This window comes from Triturus cristatus, chromosome 9 (assembly GCF_964204655.1).
Source record: "Triturus cristatus chromosome 9, aTriCri1.1, whole genome shotgun sequence".
Lineage (NCBI taxonomy): Eukaryota > Metazoa > Chordata > Amphibia > Caudata > Salamandridae > Triturus > Triturus cristatus.
The window spans coordinates 246892311-246919968 of NC_140592.1; the positions used below are offsets into that span (position 1 = coordinate 246892311).

General features: G+C 42.0%; 1 protein-coding gene across 1 annotated transcript in view; it reads right to left on the reverse strand.

Moving 5' to 3' along the window:
- SYN2 (synapsin II) overlaps positions 1-27658 on the reverse strand; it is a 1092985-nt gene that overhangs the window by 441464 nt on the left and 623863 nt on the right. Inside the window, exon 5 of the mRNA XM_085624864.1 lies at positions 13005-13094. Coding sequence (XP_085480990.1) covers positions 13005-13094 — 90 coding nt within the window. The remainder of the gene's footprint in view (positions 1-13004; positions 13095-27658) is intronic.

The following is a 27658-nucleotide window of genomic DNA, read 5'->3' on the forward strand; positions in this document are numbered from 1 at the left end:
TCTTTATTTTTTCTCCTCTCTTACTTTAGGCTATGAATGAGGATTTATCTCTTGTTTTGTGGATCTTTAAGGTCTCACGTTATCCACGCCCTGGGGGCTATCTTCATAGCAGGCAGCACGGGGGTGTACCTCTGCTCTTTACTGGCTGTCAATGTTATCAACAGCCTGTGTGGGGTGATTCCTTTTTCAGGAAACTGAAATGTGTGGGGGGCTCCCTCTGGGTTGGTTGGGGGTTGTAGGTGGGGACAGGGGTGGGCAGTAGGTGGTTATACATAAAAGGCATTGAAGGGAATAGACTAAAGTGGGATTATTGGGATGTTTGACATTCTTTCTAGTAGGGTTCTCTGACTGGGTGCAAATTTCTTGCTAATACTGTTTCTTGTTCAGGTTCTAATGCAAGTGGGGGAGATAAGCATATTTTTGGGGGGGTTGCTTTTTTATGCTTCATGGAGGTAATTAAGTGTCTGTGTTGGAACGTGGCCTGCTTAAATTCTGCTAACAAATGTCAGATGGTTCAGGAGGAGCTTAGAATTTATAAGCCTCATATAGTTGCCCTTACCGAGACTCATCTGGCTTATAAAGACAAGACATTTCTTGAGACACTCAGGTTATAAGATACTTGACTGCACCTCTCAGACTGTTTCTATTAAGAGGAGTTGCCATTGTGACAGATAAATTATTCGATTAGACCTTCCTCATGGCTTCACATGATATTCAAGCTAGGTTTTGATCAAAGATCCAAGGTTTGTGCTATATACAATTTATGGACCAAATTCCCATGAACCTTAGATGATCGATACTCTAGCACTAGAATTGCTAGATTGGCAAGTTGAGCTAGTTGTTATGTGCGATTTTAATTGTATCCTTGATCATAAAATAGATTCTATCAACCGGTCTGTCTCAGGATGAGGAAAGTAAGCTCAGCAATCTTAGAAATGGAGTGCTTGCACAACCTTAAAGATGTATGGCGATCACTATCTCTTTCGAAGCCCGGCTACACTTACCATAATGCACCACATAGGCATTACTCTAGGATCAATATTCTTTTTGTTAACATTAGAATACTGAGTTTGGCCAGGTGCGACGTATGTCCTAAGATTGTATCGGATCATAATCCTATCTTACTGTCATTCTCGATAGGTCCTGCCAGCAGGCAATTGCTTCTGTTTTCCTTCCCACGATATTTGTTGGCTGATACAGATTATGTGGCATTTGTTAAGAACAGTATTATGGGTTTCTTATTTCATAATGAAGGCTCTGCCTCCCCTCTTGTAGTCTGGGATACGCTCAAAGCTTATATAAGGGGGATCACTCAACAGTATATCTTTCGGCAGAATAAGAGTAAATACACTGCTCTTAGGTTGGTTGGTGATGCGATTCTGCAATTAGAAATTGCTCATGCTACAGAGGCCAGGCTGGGTGCTCAGCTGCAAGGGGCGACACAGTCACACTCACATACATAGCTGTCCTTGATTGAAAAAAGGGCTATGTTGGGGAGTATATTGAAAGATAAAATAGCGGCTAGATTTACTAAAAACATGGCCCTGCAATATGAGTATGGGGAACATGTTGGGAAGGTTCTAGAACATCAACTTGAACCTTCAAGATGTTTTATAAATACCTACAGGTCAGAGACTGTCTTTAGGGATGCAGAGGTGGAATCCAACACAATGACCTATTTACATTTAACTACAATGCTAACTATTAGCCAGGCTTACCAGTTATTCTCTCAAGCCTGGGCAAAGGTAGTGTGAAGTTGGCATCTAAGTGGTGCGAGGTATTAGGGCAGGAAATTACTCCTGTATATTTTGAAGAAGCACTAGGTGTGCTAGATGAGGCTGTGTGCTCCACCAACCTAAAATTACAGCAATTCAAAACCATTTGTATTCTATATTATACTCCGGATCAAATAGCTTGGTGGTCAGCCGATAGGGGGACTATCATAAGTGATAAGGGTAAGTGCCCTAAACACAGATTAATTGCTGCAGGTAACTTGCATTTATTTGTCACTTGTTCTGATTTGACACTTTTTTGGAAAGAGGTTGATCAAATAGCAGCAGATCGACTGGGTATTAACCTGCAATTAACTGAGGTGGGGAGAATGCTTCGTTATAGGCATATGCCGCATCATTGTTTAAGACTTCTTTTTTCTGTTATTATAGTGACAGCTCGACTTTGTATTGCAAGGGTATGAATATCGAAGGTACCGCCCAGGGCATCAGAGTGGTGAGCAATGTTAAATGAAACATGTGAAAGGGAAAGGGCTATAGCCAAAACTCGGGGGGTTCGCTCTGGGCAAAAATTCTATCGCATTTGGGGGCCCATGGCCAATACCATATGGCTTGATCTTCAGATGTTATCTTTCTAATAAGTAGCTATGTGTCTACTTGCCAGTATCTATAATATTTCCCTGGTTGTCATGTTCCTCCATTTTTTTCTTGTCAGGACCTGTATTTTGTAATGATGTATTGTACTCATAATCGCCTGTATTTGGTATTTATCTTTTTTCTTTGTATTGATGGAATAATATCTTTTTTTTATGTCCTGAAGATAAAAAAAAACAAAAGAAAATAAAACAGAGTTTTAATTTGAACTCTCTTTTCAATTGGAAGCTAGTGCAGTTCACAGAGGAGAGGCAAAGCCGGGGCATACTTCAAGAGCCGATACAGGAGTCTCGCAGCTGAGTTCTGCGTTACCTGTAGGTGAGGAATAGATTATCGATTCCCAAATAGAGAATGTTACCATAGTCAACTCGTGAGAGTATTAAGGCTTGAATCAGTGTTCTTTATGCTGTGTGACGAATGATCCAAATGATCTTTCTCACCCACTTCATCACGGCAAAACAAGTGAAGGACAATTTGGCCACTTGGGTTGCATGAAGAGGTTTTCATTGCAGCCAGAACCCCAAGCTTTTTACTTTGGGAGATAGTGTTGGGAGAGTCCCTAGGGACTCAGGCTAGTGTTGTAAACCCCAGAGCTGTGGATTCCTACCAAGCACCATAACCTCGGTCTTATCATTGTTGAGTCTAAACAAGCTGCTAGCCATCTGGGAAGCAACTTTTTGTGTCATCTGCGAATAAATACAGTGTCAAGCCGCAACTCTCCACCACATCCATGAGAGGGCAAATATACAGATTAAACAACATGGGGCTCAATGCCGAGCCCAACGGTACTCCAGAGGTCAAGTCACAGATCCCTGACATTTCTTCTGATGAATATGATGAAGGCCCCGTGTTGCCACTCTATCCACCAAGCTGGAGTGGGACACAGTATCGAAGGCTGCGCTGAGATCTAACAGAATCAGTGCAGCTGTACCACCGTCATCTAGGAGTTGTTTTAGGTGTTCCGTAACTCCTAGGAGAGTGGAATCCATACTGTGCCAGGCCCTGAAACCTGACTGAGAGGGGTGAAGGAAATGCTGGACTTCCACAAACTTTTCTGAAATTTAAGAAAAGATGGGCAGCAAGGAGATGGGTCTAAAGTTAGTCCCATTTGTTGGATCATAGTTGGGCTTCTATAGAAGTGGGAGGACCATGGCATGTTTTCACGACCGTAGAGCACAGCCCTCATGAAGTGAAGAATTGAGCAAGTCCACGACCACTTGCAACAAGTCTGGATCAAGAAACCCCAACTTGAATGGAGGAAGCGGGTCTAGGGGAAAACCTGATTTGATTGATAGGAAGATGGACAAGAATCCAGAAAGGCAGTGCTTAATTTGTGCCAGTGCTTTCCGGTGCTTAGCACCGGCACCTATTTAACAGGGCCGGGGCTATTGAATTTTTCTGCCATGTGCAATGTGCCCGCAATTCCTAAAAATAAATGTGCTTACCTGCTGCAATGTAATGAATTTATGGTGACCATCGACATAGAGTCACTGTATACTTGTATACCTCAAGATGCTGCGTTGGTGGCAGCTGCGCATGCTCTTGAGGGGCAAGAGTGGTTCTATGACGCTCCCCAGTCCTTCGTGCTTCAATGCATTGAGCTTGCTTTGACCCGGAACTACTTCTGCTACAAAGACAAAATGTACCTCCAAACAACGGGCACGTCGATGGGCGCCACAATGGCGCCCAGTCTGGCCTGCATCTATGTGGGCCAGTTCGAGGAACACGTCATATACCATCTGTCTAATCCCTTCCAGAAGAGTATCCGTCTCTGGAAGAGGTATATAGACGACGTGTTCTGTATCTGGTCCGGACCAGAAGATGGACTATTGGAGTTCCTCAATTGGCTCAACCTCCAAGACCCAAGCCTTAGGTTCACATGGAACTACAGTAGCCATACAGCGGTGTACCTGGATTTGGACATCTATGAAGAAGGGGACAGATTGTGTTCCAAGGTTCACCAAAAAGTAACCGATAAGAATTCACTCCTGTGTTACAACTCATACCATCCTAGAGCACTCAGGGATAATCTACCCGTGGGACAGTTTCTTCGATACCGTAGGAACTGTTCATCCACCACCACTTTTTTGGACCAATCAGAAGAACTATGTGCCAAATTGGAGATGAGACAGTATCCACGGAAGATCATCAGACATGCTAGAAAAAGAGCAATGAACACCCCCCGCAGTGTTCTACTCCAGAAGAAAGAAAAAGCAAGAGATGATTGTTTACCTGTAGTCATGACATTTGACCCTTTGGCCACCAAAATCCGTCAGTCCATACGTAAACATTGGACATTGTTGTCCACCAAGGATTTTACTATGCCCCCACCCAGGTTTGCCTTTAAAAGATCGAGCAACCTAGGAGATAAACTAGTGCACACCCGTGTAAAAATGGCATCCAGGTCGACAGAGTCGACTATTCCCTCAGGACACTATCCATGCGGATCTTGTTCCGTATGTGGTCTGACAAAGAAAACACAGAGTGTCACTCTAAATTCAGGTAAAACATGGTATTTGAAGTATTTCAGTAACTGTAATACCGCAAATGTGGTGTACAGACTGACCTGCCAGTGTAACCTACAATACATAGGGCTCACAACGAGGAAGGTAAAGGTCAGAATGCAAGAACATCTCAGTACGATTAGAGCCGGTAAACTTACGACCAAGCTAGTACAACACTGTCACGAAACGAAACACGCCTTTACATGGGTGGTCCTTGAGAGAATAATGGACACATCCCAAAATATTGAGGATATATTGGCCTCAAAAGAAGCCAAATGGATTTTTCATGAGAAATCTGACCAATTTGGGCTGAATGACCAAATCGAGTGGGGAAGGGCAAGATACTAAAGTGGCTGATGACATACTTCATTTGAAGAACATTTTGGTTCTGACTGTAATAGAGTTTCTCTGGCTTGATGTTTGCCTACTTTGGCCAGTTATTTTGGGTCATATACAAAACCCCCCCAATTTAGCTCTATTTATGAACCTAGTGCAACATAGGAATACGATCTCCACCAGGCAATGAGGGGACATATGTAGATTATAACACCATCTAAACTCATTGGCTAGGAGTAGATGATATAAGAAATAAGTTTCTATTACAGACTACCTAACATCTACAGATAGAACCACATTGAAAACTATTATTGGGTATCTATAAGTCACAAGTCCTTCAAAATAAACACTATCTTCTAGATATCCACTCAAAGATGGCGCTCATAGTGACATTAGACTGGGACAGAGATCTGCAGGGATTTAGACCTAATATGAACCACTTCCGTGTCCACATTGCTTTTCCCTAAATGGATATCTATGATATAAGAAAGTCCGTAAAAATACTGGCATGAAGGGGAATATTACCATTTCGATTATCATCAAGTATGACTAATACCCCTATCCAAGATGGCGCCCAAAGCTATGCTCTAAAACGTAGGTGTTTATATATATAAACAGGTTAATTATTACCTACGACTCCACCCGTGAGGTCCCCCACACATTATTTTCACAAACACATGTCAATGAAATAACGAATTTCGAATAGACGCCTTTCTGTGTATCAGTTACAACTAGATTGAAAATAAAGAACCTCCCCATTCTAAGATGGCGCGTATTATTGACGCGCAAGAGAACAGCTGCTGGCCGTATATAAAGAGCGAGGGGAGCAGCCCACGAGTGACCGGCAGAGAGAAGGAGCTCCGTGAGGCTTTGGGTGGTAAGGAGGAGCTACCGAGAGGGAGTGGGGACATAGACGTGAGGCTGAGTACCCATTGTTGTTATGACTCTGTGGTGTAGATTTGGACTAGTTATCTTCCATATATGAACAATAGGAAGGCGAAGGTGGTAGGGAATCCAACATCGCACTTAGGGGAACAGAATTAAGTGATGTCTCCCCGAGATATATATATGAGACCAACAGGCTAATTCATAAGTAGCACAGACACCGTTAAAAGTAGAGTCCCGTGTGTTCTGGTGTGTATGTGCTGGTGTGTACCATGGGTGACAATACAGAGAGTCTGAATATAGATTATGTATCTTGCCTCTAACGTGAACTTGTAGCATGGACGAATATGTAGCTAGGTCTCCCCAAAAAGAGCCAACAAATAAGGGGGTCTTGGCTTTTACTTGGCTTTCACATTTAATACAAGAGTGTGTGTTTTTACATCCAATACAAGATTGGGTGAAGAAGAGGAATTTGAATATATATCAAAAATACTCTTTTTGTAGATTCGCATTACAGCTGAGTGCAAAATCACTGCGAGGACTCACTTAAGGAGCCCGCGTAAGACCCATTGGAGTGAGCTGGTACGCGAGGCCATGGCTCACTAAGGGTAATGGATATATTCAAATGAAAAACATATACCCGTATATGTAATAGGTGTAGTGGAATGAGCTGAGATTTGTGTGTTTTTATCCCCTTTTTACCTTTGGCAGTCCCCGAGAGAAAAAACTCTAACAGTGTCCTGTGTCTGTGCCAAGCGACTGGAGCCGCCCTGATGAAATCGCCAAAAAAAGATTGGGCGATGAAACATGTTGGCACTATTTAATGGTATGCATATTAAGCAACCTTTTTAATTGTTGATTTGGGTGCACATCAAAGGAATAATAAAGTTTGAACCTATTGAGGGTGTATCCTCCTCAACTTTTTACTTTCACTATTCAGTCGTTTTTGGTATGTGATTTCTTCACCACGTACCTTAACAGCTTTGGTTTATTTTTGGACACTTTTTTCATAATTTCTTGGAGCGTGATGGCAACCAATGATGATAAGACTGGGCAGAGCTGATGAGTACCACTCAGCAGGCTCAATTGGTGGTGCGCACGTGAGGTGCTATCTCGTCTCTTTCACATTTTTTCATATTTCTTTTACTATTTGTATTTGAAAAAACACCCGGTGTAGTTTATGTGTATTAATGCACCTTGAGGTTTGTCAAGGGGATTGCCACAGGTAAAATTCTCATTTTAAAATTGAAGGTGGCTAGCGCAGTGGATGACTACCCCTTTCCCCAAAAAACAGGGGGTATCATATACCTAAAGTAATAGGATTTGATCCACAGCTAAGAAGAAAGCACTCTACCTTCCAAGCCCTAGGCCTTTGTTGAGAAAGGTCCAACGGAGGCAAGGGCTCCATTTGTGGGTCTGGGACTAACACATCCTGAGGAGGCATAGGACCAATCAAAGGGTATGCCCCATGCCACTATCAGTATCCTCGGCTTGTATCCCTGCCTTGGGGCTCACTGCCAATTGCAACAGACTTTCCACATCTGTTCCCATCCTTCGATCTACCCCGAACGTTTTGTAGTTTAGATTAGTTTGTAATGTACTCCCGGTGGGGCAACCAGTTTCTAGCTGTGGCGAGTCCACCTCCGAGTTACTTTTTCTATGACCACGCTCTACACATTGCACCTTAAAACCAGCCCTAATGGCTGCACATTCTGCTGCAAAAACTGACCTGTCCTTGCAATTTAGAATCATGCCTGCCTACTGCACAGCACAGCTCCAACCGGTACGTTTGGTGCACAAAAGAGTTTGTAATTGGGCATGTCTTCTGCGCATTACAATTTGTACAAGGCTGCTGATATTTTCAATTTGATCTCCGGTGCTGATTTCAGTTTGTAAAATGCCCTGCAATGAATTGAAAGCCTTTGGCTTGCAGCACGTTACAGTTTTTACAGTTTACAAACGTGCCTGTCATTCGTAACTGATAGCAACAGGGCCCGAATGATGCACTTTATATAAAGTAACCTGTCCTAGCCTTTCTTTTGCACTGTATCCTTTACAATCTGGACTGGATGATGCACTTTATACATGGTAACCTGTTATTCCTGCTGCACTGTATAGTTTTATTACCTGGCTTGAATAATGCACAACAGAAATGGTAATCTAGCCTTTCTACCTCACTGTATAGGTATAAACTGGCCGGAATGATGCACTTTATAAAAGGTAACCAGATATTTATGCTGCAAAGCATGATTTATAACCTGGTCTGAATGATATACTTTATATATAGCAACCTGGCCTTTAGACCACACTGTATACTTTACAACAAGGCCTGAATATTGCACTTTATACATGATAACCTGGTTTTTAAACCGCACTGTATCCTTTACAACATAGCTTGAATTATGCACTTTATAAAAGGTAAACTGGCCTTTATAATGCACTGTACACTTTACAATCTGGCCTAAAAAATGTACTTTATAAATGGTAACTTACTCTTTATACTGCACTGTATACTTTAGAACATAGCCTGAATTATGCACTTTATATATGGTACTCTGGTCCTTTTACTGCACTATATAGATTATAATCTAGACTGAATAATGCACTCTATAAATGATAATCTGGACTTTATAGTGCACATCATGCTTTATAAACTGGCCTGAATGATGCACTTTATAAATGGTAACCTGCCCTTTATACTGCACAGCATGCTTTATAAAGTAGCCTGAATGATGCACATTAGAAATGGTAAATTGGCTTTTATACTGCACAGCATGCTTTATAAACTGGTCTGAATGGCACACTTTTAAATGGTAACCTGGCCTTTATGCTGCATAGCGTGCTTTATCAAGTGGCCTGAATGATGCACTTTACACAAGGTTCCCTGGCCTTTATACTGCACAACATGCTGAATAAATTGTCCTGAAAGATGCACCTTATACACAGTATTCTTGCCTTTATACCGCACAGCATGCATTATAATCGTGCCTGAAAGCTGCACTTTCTAGATGGTAACCTGGCCTTTATACAGCACAGCAAGCTTTGCAAACTGGCCAAAATGATGCAATTTAAATATGGTAATCCGGCCTTCATGTAAAAAGCTGTTGCGTTGTCGCGCCCCAGACTCAAGCTTCACTGCCGGTTAAGGCAAAAGCCGGGAACATCAAACTGTAGATCCAGTAGTCCAAAACAATTAAACCAATTTCATCGAAATTCCCACAGAGTCGAAGTGATTCCAAACTGGCCAGAATGATGCAGTTTATACATGGTAACCTGGTCTTTATACCACACAGCATGTTTTATAAACTGGCCTGAATGACAACACGTTATACAAGTTAACCTGTCAATTATGCTGCACAGTATGCTTTATGACCTGGCCTGAATAATGCACTTTATGTATGGTAACCTGGCCTTTTATGCTTTATAACCTGGCCTGAATAGTGCACTTTATACACAGCAACCTGGCCTTTATACCTCACTATGTAGTTTACAGACTGGCCTGAATGATGCCCTTAATACATGGTAACCTGGACATTATACAGCACAGCATGCGTTATAAACTGGCCTGAATGATGCCCTTTATTCATGGTAACTTGCTCTTTAAACGCACAGCATGCCAAGCATATGGTCACGAGAAGAGGTTCTTCACAGGGATGAAGAAAAGGAACACAAATGTGATGATGCGTTCTCCCATTAAAACTCGAAAGGTAAACAAATGGGTTTTCCATCACCGTGAAGTCATTGGTTTAGAGTAAGATGTACATATGAAACATTACCATTTTTCTTACATTTCGATTTGCTGTCCTGGGAATTTTTGTAAGTTCCCCAACGTATTGGAATCCCTGGAAATCACAGGAGAAAAACTGCCAATCACCTGTAAGCTAAGCTGTCAACCTCACTCCAGGTCATTATGGACACTGCCTCGAGTCCTGGACTTTTGTGCAATGGACCGAGTTTGAGGGTGCCATAGATGAATGTCATCCATTTTAGCGGTTTCAGTCTGCAAAGGCTTACCTCGGTCTTCACTTCTGTTTATCCAAAGTTGTGGATCCCCAATTAAAGTCAGATCTGAGCTGACAACTTAAAGTGCCCAATTGTAAAGGTAGGTTTTTCCACTAGTCCCTACCCCTATTGCTGCATCAGAAATTCAACACATCACTTCAATGTACTCTTAATCCAGAGCTAGCTAAAGTGTTTTTAATAGACTTACATTGGGTACTATAAAACATCCATTGTAAGGGTTGTCCTCGTTGACTATGATAAATTAGTACATTTTCTTTACCAGGTATTCTCTGTTGTACGTTTTTCAACCTGTTAGTGGTAATTAGTATTTCTTCATTAAACAGCTCTGCTTCAGACCTAAAGCTTTCTGGTGTATTGACTGCATTGCTTCGGGAAATATTGACGCCTAAATCTTTCCAGCACCTCTCATAGATTAAACTTTATTCTGAGCCTTTGCTGGTTAGATGTGAGTGAAGGAGGAGCCAATGATACTTCAGGATGGTCTTTAGCATGCCTCAGTGGGAATTTGATGCATTGTGGGAGCTTACATAATGCATGTGCACTTGATGGGAGCCTGCAATCCATTACATTATTTTGGTTCTTTGCCCTCGTCCTCGTTCCTCTATATGGTCATGGAACTCCTCTGTGACTTCAATATCCACATAATGTACAACAGTAGGTACTTTATACCATATATATATTTCCTATTAAATCTCTATAGGAAAAAGCCAGCATCTTTATTGTGAAGAAATTTCAAACCACAAACAAAAAATCAATTACCCAAGAGAGAGACAACTGCTTCATTCCTTAATATCGAGCAAACATTATGCTAATTGCCCTGCGATTAAAATAGCCACATTCCCCGAGGAGTAATAAAGGGCACATTGTAAGTGTGAAGCAAACAGACACCATCAGATCTTGTGCTATAAATTATTTTTTACAGATTAATTCTGCAGGCCAGTAGCTCACTAGCGCACATCAACCATCTGAATATCTGTAGCAATGTAACTTACAACCCAGATTCCAAAAATCAAAATTCAATGTTCTTTGTCTAAAACCTCCACAGTCAGTCGGAGAACTGGGTCCCTGGTCCAAATCGGGATGCATAAATACAATGTATGTACCAAGAACACTGACCTGTCTGCATTAATTCCTTATTCAACAGATCATATACATTTCAGAGAGGAGCTATTTTTTTTTTTTAACAATTTCAGTAAACTCAAGGAATCACAGTACATTCATAGGTGACTTTCAGAATGGTTCTGGGGTTTCAAAGTGTGATTCAGGTATCTGAAGAAGTTTGTTGAGTTCAGTAAATGGGAACTCACATGTTAGGTGAATGTGTTAACCTTAATGAGCTGTGAGTAATTGATGCTTAAGATCATGGAGATAGCTTTATCAAATTGCTTACTCGTTTTATGAGTTCATGCATGGGCCCAATGCGCATAAAATGTATATGTGTGGAAGGCAGTTGCATACAAACAAAATTCCAAGCAATTCATTATCCCATAAAGACACCAAAGCCAAGTGTTGTCTCATTCATGTTATACTGGCATCAATCTTTTCGACATGGCGACTGAAGTCTGTAGAGACTATGGCTAATCGATCCCACATTCCTCCATATCTTCAACTTAAAGCTGATGCAATTTGAGGTTGTATTCAATCTTATATATCCTTATATGGTTGTATGTGCAATTTGAAGGAATACCCTTTCTATCGGTTATTATCTTGCTCTAATTGATTTATGGTGTTTGATGGAACTGTTCAAATACCGTTGGTAAATAACAAGCGAAAGGCATGCGAGCAGGAACTACAGATAATTCTTATACAAGAAATGCCTTCAGACAGTCTAGACAGGGTCGGACTCACCTATAGAGCAACCAGGCATGGCCAGAAGGGCTGGTCCTACAGGTCAGTGTGTGGGCAAGTTTTCTGGCTGTTTGTGTGCCTGTTTTAAAGTTTGGTGGGCCAGTTTTTACCGTTGGTTTTCCTGATATTACCACAGACATTGCCTGTAGCAAGCTCAAATCCATGCAGTCTTCAAAACCTTGCATACCTTGCTTATGCAGCGTGTCCTTAAACATTCAAAACTGTTCCACTTTGCAAACATAGGCCACTTTTTTTTTTTTTTAGCTTTCTAATTCTCCAATGCAGGCCACTTTTATTTTGGTACCGGAGCCTATTTTCTGTCCCAGTCCAACCCTAATTCGACAAATTTGGGAGGGTGAAATTGGACATTATGCAAAATACCTTTGGCCGATCATCTGCGTCAGAACTGTATTTGCGGCTATACCTCGTTTGCTAAAAACTCATGAAATGCTGACTGGTTCCAGAAGAAAATGATTTGCAACCATAGCACAGGTCTGTTCCATAATTTCTATCCGGTTCTAAAAAGTATTCGGGATGAAAAGAGCGTGGAAGAAAAACATCACACAAAATACAAAAAAATAAAATCCAGAAATGACTTAAGATTTCGATCATGTCACCAAAAAACCCCAAAAAGTACAAGCACGACTTTGCAAAATGCGTACAACTATGATGCCCTTGAATACAAAATAAGGACATGTTTCACAGCCATATTCAATCCAATGCCTTTAACTTGTACGAGCGCAGGCAATATAATGATAGCAAATTATCCAGACACCATCTCAACAAGTTTATCTGTATTCAATTTCAAGGGCCTCTTCTGGCTCTGTATTGAGCCCGATGAATATTTTGTCCGCATCAGTACCTCTCTATAATCACTTGAGCGCCTGAACAACAAGCAAATCTGCAGAAGGCAGCGCTCTGCGATAGCAAGTAAAATCCACAGCAGTGTCATGTAAGGCGAAAACACATTATAATCGTTGTGCTAGGATGCAAACAGTTAAAGTAGTAATTTGTGTACACCTACCATTTCCCTGTGGTCTGGGTAAAATGTCTGTTCGATCAGAGGGAACTTCTCTGGGCCCAAGGCCTTATACGTGGACACCAACTGCGCAAACTGTAAAAGTAAACAAAGAACGTTTAGCAATACATACTTACTACACCGTTTACTTACACCTCTTTACTCCCAGGAGCCAACGCCCCAAAAATACAGAGCAAAATACACAGTCTGGGATTTTTAGAAAATTCTGCAAGGGAAATAGTTAGAAATGGAGGTCTCTAGTTGGCAGAGGTAGGTAACTTTGTCCAGATAGGGACCCTTGCTTCTAGTCAGGGTAATGGGGATACACTCCTAAATAACCCCTGCTCACCCACTTAGTAGCTTGGCACGAGCAGGCAGGCTTATCTCAGAGGCAGAGTGTAAAGCATTTGTGAACACATACAGTGATACAGTGAAAACACTACAAATGGACACCACACCAGTTTAGAAAAATAAGTAATCTTTATCTAAACCAAAACAAGACCAAACTACAAAAATCCAAAATAAAGTAATAAACATATGACTTTCAGATGGTAGAAATAGTACAGTTCAAAGCAAATTGCAGATGCAACACTTTTCACACAAAGTACCTTGGATACGTCACGCAAACAAATGGGCCGCAGGAAAAGTGATGTGTCGGTTCCTTACACTCAGGGAAGGTGATGTGTCGGTTCCTTGCTCTGGGGGAGGTGATGCATCAGTTTCTTACTGCTGCGCGGGGGAGGTGATGTGTTGGTTCCTTACCGGAGAGGAGGTGATGCTCTGGTTTCTTACTGCGCAGGGAGGTGATGAGTCGGTTTCTTACTGCGTCCCCCAATGATGCAGCAGACTTGGCGCCTCAATGCAATGCGACAATCCGGGATGATGTGGGATTCTTGCAGCTACACAGTAGGGCTTGCATCGGAATCGGGCGGTGATCTCAAACTTCAGAGATCATTGCACTCGATGCGGCGTGCGGCGATTTTTCCGTGTTGCGTTGATTTTCCAGCTCCCAGCGGCAAACAGTCTCTAGAAGTCCAGAACAACAGCAGGCACCTCTTTGCAGGTCAGAACTCCCAGCAAGGAAGTTCAGGGGAGCTGGTTTTGAAGTCTCTTTGTCCCTGAGACTTCAGAACAGGATGCAAGCTCAGTTTCAAGGCCTTGGAGATCTTCCTCAAGCATGGGACACAGCGAACAGCAAAGTCCTTTCTCCTGTCCTTGACAGTAAACAGCCACTGCAGGCCAACCCCGGACAGCAAACAGAACAGGGGCAGTATTCCTCCTCAGCTTCTCAAGCTCTTCTCCTTGGCAAAGGTTTCTTTTGATTCCCAGAAGTGATCTAAAAGTCTGGAGTCTAGGCCCCTCTATTTATTCTGCAAAAACCTTTGTTCTTTGGTGGCAGAGAAGCCCTTTGCTTGGTCAAAACCAGATCTTTCCTCTCTGGTGCAGCTTCCTGGCAGGAGGTGGAGACAGCATTGTGGAAGGCAGGCCAGGTCCATTCAGGTGAAAGGAAATCTCCTCCACCTACTCTAAATGCAGCCCAGGTCTATTCAGCCCAGCCCTGACTCAGACTCTCTAGCGCCACTGCCCCTCCCCAGCCCCTGTCATCCAAAGCCAGACATGCAATACACAAACCTAGCAGTGGCACACTGGATGGCTAAGCAAGTAAAATACCTACTCTATAAAAGTGGTAATTTCAAACACAGAATGTAAAAATCACCCTCACTAAAAGATGTATTTTAACAATCTGAGTTCAGGCATACTAAACTTTATTTTCCTACCTTGTTCCCAGGGGTAGTTATGTATATAAGATGCTATAAGCAAACGCCCCATTCTATCCTATGGGAACAGGTAGACTTGCAATAGAGAAAAACTAAATTGGCAGTATTTCACTATGAAGACATGCCACACACACACCCGGGCATGCCCTACCTTTCACATACACTGCACCCTGCCCACAGGGGCACCTTGAGCCTACCTTAAGGGTGACTAACAAGTAAGAAAAGGGGAGGGTAGGGCTTGGCAAGTGGGTGCACTTGGCAAGTCGGCATGGCAGTACCAGACTGCACACAGGCTCTGCAATGGCAGGCCTGAATTACATTTACAGGCTGCTTATGTGGGTGGCACAATCAGTGCTGCAGCCCACTAGCAGCATTTGATTTACAGGCCATGGGCACACACAGTGCACTGTACTAGGGACTGACTAGTAAATCAAATATGCCAATCATGGAATCACCAATCCATAACAATAAGTTACACAGGGAGCACTTGCACTTTGGCACTAAACAGCAGTGGCAGTGTCCAAAGCATCTAGATCAGCCAAATGGAGTCCAACACACAGCAAAAACACAGGAGGTTAAGGCACAAATACAGGGGAAACCCACACCAATGATGCCAGGTCTAACAGGAATTATTAAAAAGAGTTAATTTAAAAAAAGCTAACTTTGCTGAAAAATGGTGCGTGTGTCTGCACAGATACAAGTACAGGCTCCATGGACAGCAGTGAACTAGTTTATCTGCTTCTGTCACGCACAAACCTTCCTTCCCTTACAATCTCTTGATGCACTGTAGCCCGACTTTCTTTGTAGCTACATTTGTGCTATAAACGTTCACCTCACCTGCATACAGACAAACATATTGAACAGCTATTTCTCTTGATGTACCAACATGCATGCTTACAAACATTGTGACTACAAGATACGACCAGATGTCCCATCTAATTAATTACCCATTTCACTACTTAATGAAGCACAGACAGCCTCTACTTAACCTCTGACTTTTTCACTCCAGTCAGTGCCCTTTATGTGTATAAGCGCGGATTTTGGTCCAAAGCCATCTAAAAGCAGAGCTTAATTTGACTCGGTGGTTGCAGTTGGACCCACTGGCACTCATGTTTGGGAACTGGGACTTAATTTCCCCTTCAGACTTTGACTCAGGCGAAGAAAGAGAAACACAAAAGGGGATAAGGAGAGGAAGCAAAACACGTAAAAACAGTGACAAAGGGAACCAGCATGGGTGAAAATGAACCTGCAAGAGTGAGATTAAGGGGAAAGGAGTGCCTGGTGGTGGATAGAAGAGGCATGAGGTGGAATCAAGACTGTGCAGCCTTAGTATCTAGTAGCAAAGGTCAAGGGCTTCTGAGCAAAACGTTGTGGTCTGCAGTTATTCTTTTACAAATTAAGCACAGTTGGGGCCAGATTTACTTAGAAGTCAGGCAATGCCATGCAGCAACTAAAGTTGCTGCGCTGCATGAAAGGTAGAGAGCAGAATAGCGTCATATTTACTAAGATGTAGCACTGTTTTCCCTGCCTGCGATGACACATTTTTGGCAGGTATGCGCCAATAGAGACACCCTTGCGCCACACTGTAAGAGCATTTGATTTCTCTAAAACATAGGTTTGGCACTGGAAGGGGTCCTTTCCAATAGAAAAACTATGCTTTAAGTCTTTTCCCACTTTGCATATGTGCTGTACAATGAGGCACATATACAAAGAAGGAAAACTGAGGTTAATGAAAATGTTTTTCTCATTGGGCCTGCCTCAAGGAGGAGTAGAATTTTGGTGCAAATCACTGCCTAAGATTTTTTGCAGAACGATATTTGTGTCAATACTGATGGGTGGTTGCATGGGAATACCCATGCACCACAGATGGCACAAAGTAACGTAGGGCAGCGTATTGTGCAACTTTGTGTTACTTTAGGATGCAAGCCAATGCAAATACGAATTTGCATTAGATAATAAATCTCACCTTAACACTTTGCTTCAGGTTTGTGTTACAAAAATTTGGACATAAAGAACTTTTGATACAAGTGTTATCAGTAATTAACAAAATAAATATTAGGGAGGAGAAAATGGACTAAGAAACCGAAAGTTCGGAGATGATTTAGGATATGGGCAAAGTGGAAAGTTTCAGAGTGACCTCACCTTACTCCGAGTAAAATGATCCATCTCCCTCTGACTCACATCTGTTAAAATCTCTATCACGAGTTTTCTACCCTCTCCCTCTAAGTCAACACTCTTTTTTATCTACCACTCTGTCTCTCCTCGCCTAGCTCTTCTGCAATCTTCTTTCTCTTCCAACCTGGCCTCCCCTTTCTCTCTATTGCTCTGTCTACCCCTCTAACTTACTCTTCACCTCAGCTCCCTTTATCATCCCCCTTTCTCTTCCCTCTCTTTCTACTGCTCCTTTATCTACTTCAATCTTCTCTACCTTGTTTGATGTACTTTATCTTTCTCTCTGTTACCAATCATTAACTATCCCCTTTTCTCTTCTTTACTTCTCTATCTACCCCCTCTTCATCTAGATCTACATCCCCTCTTTGTAGAATCCTCCACCTCTCTATCTCACACTCACCTACCTCTCTGACTTATGTCTCTCTCCTTTCTTTAACTTATCTCCTCTACCTCACCTGTTTTCCCCTCTTTTTCTATCTACACATCTTTATGTTCCTATCCACATATTCCTATCTCATTTCACTCTACCTCAGCTGTTTATCTCAAATACATACCTTTCTACCACACCTCTCTACCTTTCCTTCACAAACTCACTACTCTTTCTCTACCACTCTCGGCCTCTATGTCTACATCTTTACTTCTCAACATCTGGCAGTTTCTCTCTACCCCCTTTTGTCGCTCACTAATAATTTACATTATCTCTCTCTATCAGCTTAAATGCTCTCTCAGCCCCATCTGTCTCTGTACCTCGCATCTTTATCTCTGTCCATCTCTCTATGTCTCACCTCTCTCCACCTTTCTCCTACTACTTCCCCACCTCACCACCTCATCACACTTCCTCTCTCCTCTCTCTACATCATTTGTCTAACTTACTTACTTTCTCATCTGTTTCTACCCCTTCTCTCTCGTCATCTGTCACGCTCTATCTAACCTCTCAATTTATCCCACAATGTGTTTGCTATCTCTCCTCCACTTTCTACCTTTGTTCCTCTATCACACTTCTCCAACTACCTTACTCATTTCGCACTACCTTTCTTGTTCAACCTCTCCTCTTTTTATACCTACCATTCCCTCTTTTTCTTTTGTCTCCCTGTACCTCCTTCGTACCTCCTTCTCTAGTTCACCACTCTCTTGATAAATCTCTGTCATAGATCTTCTTACTAGGGGCCTGGTTTAGAGTTTGGTGGACTGGTTACTCCATCCCAAACATGACGGATATCCCATCTGCCATATTACAAGTGCCATAGAATACAATAGACTTTTAATATGGTGGTCGGAATATCCGGCAGATTTGTGATGGAGTAACCCATCTGCCAAACTCTAAATCAGACTCTTAGTCTCTATTTTTAGTTCTGTTTCACACTTTCCAACCACTCCCACAATGCCATTCTCCTTACCTCTCTGTCCTTCACCTGTCTCTTGTCCCTTCCCATTTCTAATTTTCAACAAAGCCAGATGTCATTCTCTAGCCATAGAAGTAGAAAAACGGAAAGAGGGAAATAAGGACAAGACAGGGAAAAGGTTCAAAGAGAAAATGATCAGACGTCTTCCAATGAATGGTGAACACCCTCAGAGCAGTGCTTTGACTTTCAGTTTTTTTATTAGAAATTCAATCGTGAAGTGGGGTTGTATTTTCAATGTCAAATGTATGTCAATTCCAGCTAAAATATTTAACCCTCTATGCATATGTCTTATTTTAATATTATACATTAGTCTGCTAAACATCCACTATGCCTTTCCTACAATTTGAGGAACAAGCTGCTTATACACTGATTTCAATACCAATTATTATTTCAAGACAATACAAATCTGGATCCAAGCACAAAAGATCGTTTTACAATGTTTCATTAAACCGTTCTTCTTCATTATTTGGTTCCCAGATTTCAGTTATTTTTTGTGCCACCATTACTGAATGTTTAACATATAATCCAAAATTGTTTGCTATCACAGGGGCTTGAATTAGCAGACAGTAGTAATAACTTCAAAGTTGCTCTGAATGGGGGAGAAGGGATCCAATATAATTGTTGCTCAGGGGCAAAAAAGTCCTTCAGATACTATTCCACATTTGTTTTCTTAATAATATTGTTTACTTTTATTTATTCAAAAAAAAGATTTGACAGGTTTAAAATTCAGCCATTTCGAATGCAGCACAACTAATGCACATCCAACCCTCTGCGTGGACTGACATTCACGTTAAATTTGGGATTCTGAGCTCAGTCAGCACATACTATTAACAAGCAAGCCATATAAACAGCACAGAACTATGTATGAAAGGATTTTACAAGCAAACCCTTGGTTTGTGATGCCTTCACCTAATGTACAAAACTCATTTAATGAGTCAGAAAAGTTTTTTCCAACTCATAAAACTGGGTTTACCATAACAAATTATATTTTGGAAAGCACATAAAAGAGATGTTTCTTTCAAATTCCAATTCACTATGCAACGTATTAGTGGTTTGGAACTGCAATCTTGGTGACAATTAATTTAGAACTGATACTTCAAACGAGGTGGTAGCAGATTTGCAAAGGGGAATTGACCCCCTTGGCACACCATTCCTTATGGGATTTGTACTGCCAGCACTCCTGCTTTTCCCCCACACGGAAAAATTATATTTTGTTAAAGCAGCACCTGTTCCTTTGAGAAAGATTAGCTGCTTGAAAAAAACAGGTTTCCATTTGGGAATGCAAACACAGGGACAGTGGTCTGCTATTCTGTGCTGGTCACTATACCTGTATTTGCAGCCAATCCGAGAGAGTCTACATGTATGACTTGTCTGAATAATACTGATTTGGCAGGTCTTCTGCGACCCTTTGTAAATAATCATTTTGCAATGTGACCTATTATTATGCAGGCCACTTCGCAAAATCAGGGTCTGCAAAAAGTTGGCATGCAATTGTAATCACTGTTTGCGGAGTCTGAGCACTTCTGGCCCCGTGAGGCTAGTGCTCCATATAAAAAAAGACACAGAGGAGTAACCCCCGACAACATTTTTTTTTAAGTCCCCAGCAAACATTTGGAGGTTTGCTGGGTTAAGCTTGATGATTTTATGCTTAAAATGGTTTCAGGACCACATCACGAATGTTCTGACAAACAGGAACAACACAGATGAACATCTGGATTTTGGTGTGAGATTCAGGGCTCAGAAACTCAGCTCAAGTATTGCCTCCAAGGTGTTGGGGGCCTTTATTGTTTTTTTGTGTTCCCTGAACACCACGTTTTTCCTGCTGCTGTTAGAGGGCAACACATAAATTACACCATAAACCCTATTTATGGTGGTGGTGTAAAGCCTTTCCTCTAATGGCTCCTACTCATTAAGGCCATCAAAAGAAGCTTACCATTGACCGAGCCAACAGAGGCTCAGTTGACACAAAGCTTAGGGTGCATCCATCTATAAATAAGGTGGATGGACTGAGCGTTTGGCAGACAGGGCATTCTGTCATATTTGGGACTGAGTTCTGTGTCCTGCAAACTCTAAATCAGAACCTTAGAGTTTCTATAATTGTCTCTTTATATAAGCTCATACTCCGGATTAGATCTTCTGAAAATAATACTTTGCTACAGCCTTGCATGCCTGACAATTGCTGCTGCACATGAAGGGCCAGAGCAAGACCTACAAAGATCAAACATTCACAGCACGTGCCGTGAAGGAGACAAAAGATAGCCCTACCCTCCCTCGGCACAGTCAAAATATTTGGCAGAGTTGAGGGAGATATAGGAGCTAAGTAGAATTCCCCTCTACCTCCTTGATGCTCCAGTTACACTGTGAGCTATGGGAAAGGATGGGGTAAGGATCACTGCATGCCCTCGTCCACATCTTCTGTCTCTCATTCCTCTTTGTAATCCATAGATGCTGGGGAGGCATGGGAGTGTGAGTCAGAAACTGCAGATTAGGACATTGGAATCATAGCAGCAGGCGTATATCAGTGCTGATTCTCCATGCTTTTAATGAAGTTGTTAAATGCCAATGTTTATATTAATTTCAAGAATCACAAGAGGTGGGGGGCAATGGAGGAGTGGGAGGGAAAAGGCAGAGGGGAGTGGGCAAGGGAAGCTAAGGACAAGCTAGAGATTGCAGGGTTGCATAAATATATATATTTTTTAAAGCCTGGTTGGGTGAAGCAATGAGCAGGTTGTGGGGGGGGGGCGGGGGGGGGCATGGATAATTTTTGCAGTCATAACTACAGTGAGTTTGGACTTTCACCAACCCACCAGACACCTACACTCTGTCTCACTCTCACACACACACACTCCCCGCAACCGCAAAAGCCTAACTGGAGGTCGCTCATTCTCCTACATCGTACCCAAGACAGACATGGAACTACCTTCCTCAACGTATCAGAGCCTCCTCCTCACTTCTTGAGCTCCGCAAGAAGAGGATGACCTGGATCTTCGTATAAGTACCTTGGGGACCACACACTTGCATATCTGCCCAAGCGCCTGGATACCCTCGCGGGTGATTAGTGCGCTAGACAAATCAACATACCATAACAGGGAGCAATATGGAGAATGATGGGTGGATGAAATACCACACAAGGCCGAGAGCAAGGTTTAAGCAATGGATGAGGTGGGGTATGGGAACAGCACAAAGCACATAGTGACCGGTATTTGAGGTGGAAGCAACAATTGAGGAGACAGCAAAAAAATGCATCTATTCTCGTAGAGTCCTGAAAGAAATAGGAAGCAGTTGTTCCCTGAAAGTGAGTAGGAAAAGGATAAAAGTCATTTAGTCAAAAGGAAGTTAATGAAGCTAAGCTCTACGTGATGGACAAATACAAGAAGAGGAAAGGAAGCAGTTGAATATAATGCAAGCAAATGAGTCACAACCAAACCAACCACCAATGGTAAGCAATCAGCAAGCTGTAAACCCAATGTAAGTTCTTCATCATTCTCAAGAGGTCTTTTGACAATAGACATCTAAATGCTGTCTGTAAGCAAGACCTAAAAATACCAAAAGACCAAGCCAAGACAAGTTATACTTCAATCAATAGCCGTCAGGCATTTTACAATATTTATTCGACAATCCATAGCCATAAGAGATTGATCAAATAGTTACTATAAAAGCATTTCCTCAGCACATAAGATACAGATTCTTTACACAGTCACTTTCAATTGCTTGCCAGATACTAAAAGTGGGCAATAAAATTATCATTTCAGTAAAAAGAATAAAAGCGACTATATTATGTTCCTGTAAAGATTTCCTAATTTTAAAATCACTATCTAAAAAGTTTAACACAAGCAGGCATATAAAATCAGAATGAATCAAGCAATATGTTTAATTCACCGCTTCAGGCGCTGGTTGAAGAAAACATTTAAAGATTTAGGGCATGAGAAATGGTAAAAATTCATCTTATTCAGTGTGAAAAGGTAAAATTCTGACACTTTCTTCCTTGTTTGCTTTCAAGTAAAAAAATGTGGAAAGAATTCAAAAGTCAAAACGCCCTAATAAAACAACCCGACAAAACCGCCCCAAATATATGCTCCACTTTGCTTACTTTGTTATTATGATTGAGGTTTGATGAAAGGAAGAGTTTATACTTGGACTCGAATACATTCCCCTCAGGCAAGACAGTACAATAAAGTAGAAACTCCCACCTTCTAGCAGAGACGAAACTAAACTCTGCCTTAAATAGAAGTTGCAGCTTGTCTGTGACTCTTAAATGCTTCACTGAAATAGCAATTTCCGAACTGCTAGACCGTGCCTCATGCACAATTCTCCATCTCTCTCTGATGTTGACATGCTGGTACTTCAGAGTAAGTAGCCCCCCCCCCCCCCCCCCCCGGCTCCCCCTCGTGGCTCCTAGAAACCATGCCACATCCCAAGGATGAGAGAATAGGGCATCTTAACCTTAACTCAACAAGGTTTGCGAAATTTTTACCAAGCAGTAACCAATTGGAGGCCTGCTATGTTTACACCTAAATAGCCTCTGTGGGTTATCTCCAAAATGACACTGGGCCTATGATTATTTTCTGTGCATCTAAAGTGTACAGTATATCCTTTGTTTCATAATGATGTTTTACAATGAGTTAATGTATGTAAGAGTGGGAGAGGTGTGGCGCAGCGGCCAGTACAGCTGAGTCCAGAGCGCGGGGCTCATGGTTCGGTCACCGGCGGCAGCTCATCTCAGCACCATGTGACTCTGGGCACTAGCTCACTTAATCTCCCCGATGTCCCCCAGCACGTTGAAACCTTAAGGGGTGATATGTTGGGCTTTACAAATATGCATTATTATTATTATTGAGAGTATTCCACTCCGACATTATATTGCAACCATAACGCAACCATGCTCTCCATTTGGTCTCGCGTCTCTTCAAAGCCTTTTCAACTTGTTGAGGTGTCCCACCCCTCTAGTGGTGTTGACAAAAACTGGAGTTGTGCACAACACCCTACGTGGCTGACTGTAACTAAAATATTCGTTTTGTACGACAACTCATCTGCTTGAGTGATGCCAAAAATTGTCATAGTGCACAATCCTTCCTTATCAGTGTGCCATCAAAAATTGTTGTTGTGTGGGGCACCAGTCTATGTGAGCATCATGAAAAATTGATTGTGCAAACCAAGGCAAGCATTGAATGTACCACTGCTCGTTGTGAAAGTCTGCTTGAGCTCATCATCATTAAACAAGGCATGCTTTCTACGTGTGGATGGCTTATGGACTCCTGAGTGCCTCATCTGGATATCTGAAAGACCAGTGTCCGTGTTTTACTGTGACATGTTGTAGGTTTCCTGTGTCAATATTTAATTTGTTTTATGTCCTGTGACTTGAATCTGGGATTCTGTCATTTTTGCACATTATAAATTAATAAGCTAACATTAAATAAATGTAATCTAGAAACATCAGAGGGCATCATTATCGGCTATCTTTATTTTGTTTCCTTCACCTATGCCATATGAGGTTTCCGTGAAGACAGCTATGCCTTACCCGCAAATCCCGGTTGGCCTTACCAACCGAACAACTACTACTTCATAACTGGTCATTCTGTAATTTAAAAAAACATGAACACAGCCTGATGATACTCCTGCTTTCTTTATGCAAGTACAGATGGGGTGCATGGTAGTCTGCAGGAAGGCAGTGCTCATTCATTTTGGGAAACGCGTGCTGCTATATAGGAGTCACAAAGGCGTCTCTTGTATCCATACACAATAGCAGCCATTGCAACCAACATCACTTTCTGATTCAAGACGGCAGGAGGCAGCTCATGCTTTCTGTGTCCAAATGGATTTCAAAGTGGCCAAGACCATCAGTTGATGAGAAGTCATATTCAAGTGCATTCAGCAGTCCGTACTGGGCACTGTCTGTGTATGGGTGCTGTGTATACTGATGCCGAAATGCTTGCTGCTTATGAGAAATATGCACAAAATAAGTGACTTCTGGAAGGCTGAAGGGGTGCAGGTCTTTCCCAGTTATGATCAGTAAGCAATTGTTCCTGCAAGTGCATCTGTAATACATTCTTACATTATTTAACTAGAGCCACATGTGTCCCTGCTCTGGCCTACAGTCTGGAATGCAGACCCATTTACCTTAGGGTGCAGGTAAAGCAGAGGTCAAGAAATACTAACACATTTTCACCACTTTCATCCATCTATCATCATCATGGATCGTCATGAAAGATGAATAGCTGTTTTCCCACCAGTTGTGCAATATCAGACCTAACCAGTTTAGCATGCTCCATCTCCATCCTCAAAATGTTAATTTTCAGCAGGTAAGGTAGTGGCAAATACCAAGTGAATGACAAAGAGGTATTGGCCACAAGGGTAGTACCTTCTTAGAAGTGTTTCCGATGTTACAGAATTGCATTTCACCTGCCAATACTTTGGTGTAAATAGAAAGCTCAACAATGACCTTAACTGTAGTCAGTAACAGCCTTGCAGCCCCCACAGAGGCCATTAAGTATGGACAATATGCAACATGGGGAGTTTTAGACAGTCAGTCAAAATCCTTATTTCGGCAAAACAGCCATAAAAGCACAGATAAATATAGAAAAAGACATACAGATATAATAAAACAAAATATAAATACATAATAAATACATGTTAAACAACAGTCCTAAAATGGAAAAGAAAAAGATAACAAGCATTGGTAATGCATCGGTTTCGCCTATGTAATGAATAAAGAGCGGTTTTCATCAATCATCATCCGGGAGAAGGAAAGAGCTCCCTGACAGATAACACAGGAGTGGAATGGATGGGGCGTAGTGGCCAGAACTGCTTACTTGAGCGCTGGGGATCCCGGTTCAAGTCTCAGTGACACTGTGCAACATCCTGTGATTCTATGCAATTCACTTAATCTCTCTGGGTGATAAATTGTAATATAAACATGCTGCAAGAGTAAGAGGCAAAACCTCATGAAAATATAGTTCCACCAAAGCGGATGCTAACAGTATTTCGATGGTGGGAAACTGATTGGAGAAGCAGACGAGGAACAAGCATTGGTAAACACAGGAAAATATGCTACAGCCAATAGAAATGGAGGAAAGGTAAGTGGCATGCACAGGAACCAATGAGAAGCCAAGAAAGAAAGGAGGCAGTATGTAAATCCCTTTTAAGTTTATATTAAAAACAATAGATTTCTCTGTGCAGGCAAAACCTAAAAAGGGAGGGTGGAAATATACAACTTTTCTTATATTCAACGCTTTAATGTCACTAACATCCATTAAAAACTGTGCAAAATTATACAAGGTGCCAAATTATCCCCACAATCATAAAGTGCATATTAGCAATTTTGGGGAGTTTTAGTAGCGCATTGTCAATTATGCTTCCGACTGATGGAGTGATAGTTTTGGTGTACCTTCTACACATGCAAAGCATATCTGGAGCTCTAAGCGGGCTCATTGTCATGCATGTCTTCTGTGCTTTGCAACAAAGCACAGCCAGGGTAACCAGTACTGGAAAATAATGTCACAAAAATGTGGTGGATGTGGGCAAAGCACGTGACAATGGTTGTGCTGCAGAGTCACTTTTGGCATACCAGCCACTGTACTCAATTTTTTGGGGACATAGTCAGTTCTCTACCACTTGTTCCCTCTTTCCTGTGGGTCAGCTGTTTTGTGCATAATACCACCAGATTTCTGCATGCACAAATGGGTTTATAATAAACAGCATTAACCTGTTGCAAACTCCTCTGGTGCAGTCAGCGCTCTAAACACCGGTCCACATGTCCACGATGAAATGGAAGATCCAATGTTCAATAATTCCTTATCACAAAAAGTACTTGATCACACAACTGAGTTTCATCTGTATTTATAAGATTGTTTCATCTGAGAAGCTGCCAACATGGATTGGTATTCGCCCTTAACTCCCTAAAACCTTAGTTTTCCTATCAACAGAATAGCCGACCTTTTTTATGCATCTGCATTGCCATTTTATGACTGAGCACATTTAAGGAAAATTTAGTTCTGGGTTAAATTCTGCTTGCACAGATATGTGCATGTTGACTCCTTTAATGTTACCCTACCCTATGGGTGTTTATGGCCTGGTCAAGCACCTATAATTGTTACTGTCAGGAGATAGCTTCTAGGATACTTGTATGGGGAAGTGTCAGCGTTCTGCTGTGTGCACATTAGAGACGACTGCTCTCTGCCTTTACCTCATTTTTGTTTATACCGCCCATTAATACGACTCCATATAAACCATTGACCTGATTTGACCCAGGCTTCCCACTTGTCATATTTTTATGACACAGAGCGTAGGTGGCAATATACAGCTGTCACTCAACCTGCATGGTAGACATGCACAATAGAACCCTGCGTACGTTTGTTAAGTGCTGAGCAGAAAGGGAGATAACGTACAGTGGGGAACTCCATGGTGAAGAAATCCCACTGGTATTGTTTGGATTGTGGCTGCTCACAAAGACCAAACATACAGTACAAGTATCCTTGCTGCCACTGCTCCCTGTAAACCATTATGAATTTATAATTAATGTGTCTCAGCTGCCGTCCATTTGAATGTGCATGGAAGAAGCTGTAGCCACCAATATCATCTCAATGATGGCGTTGAATGGGGATAGATGTCAGACCCTGTCATTGACCAATGCCACACAAGGGAGACACTGCTGTAAGCAACATATTAGTCATATAGGTAAGGCAACAGTAGCTGCTGCTACCCATTACCCATGATCCAGAGCCGAGCAGCCCGTGAGAGGAGATCCTGATATTGATTTAGTCTTTGCTGTGGGAGAATCATTACCCCGTCAGCAACCACTGCTGTTGAATTTCAGGAGATACTCGATAGCCCACAAGGGAACGCACATTGACCGTCCTTCCCTCTACAAGTGCTCTTCCCAGCTCTGCCCTGACGAAGACCCCAACGTGAGGAATAAATCACCCTCTATATCCAAAGGGTCGAAACGTAGACAATTTACCACCTGTTTGCAAGCTCAAAGAATCAAACAACTGAAGCAATATGTACCTTTGAGCTATGTTCATATATGGGAACAACTGACCTATGTTAGGCTGGAAAGGTCCAGTTCTATGTAACAACAAATGTATATATGTCACTATACCTTTACCCTGTCCCTCACCCACTGACTCACTATCATTGACCCTACCCTTCCTTTTCTTCACAACGAGAGCACCGTAAATATTGAATGCACTACTACTTATTGGAGCAACTGTGTTGCTAACCATTAATGCTTTGATTTTATATTGCATTTAATGCCTGCATAATTCATGGAATTAAATTCCTGTCCTTTGAATCATATTGAGGCTCCAAG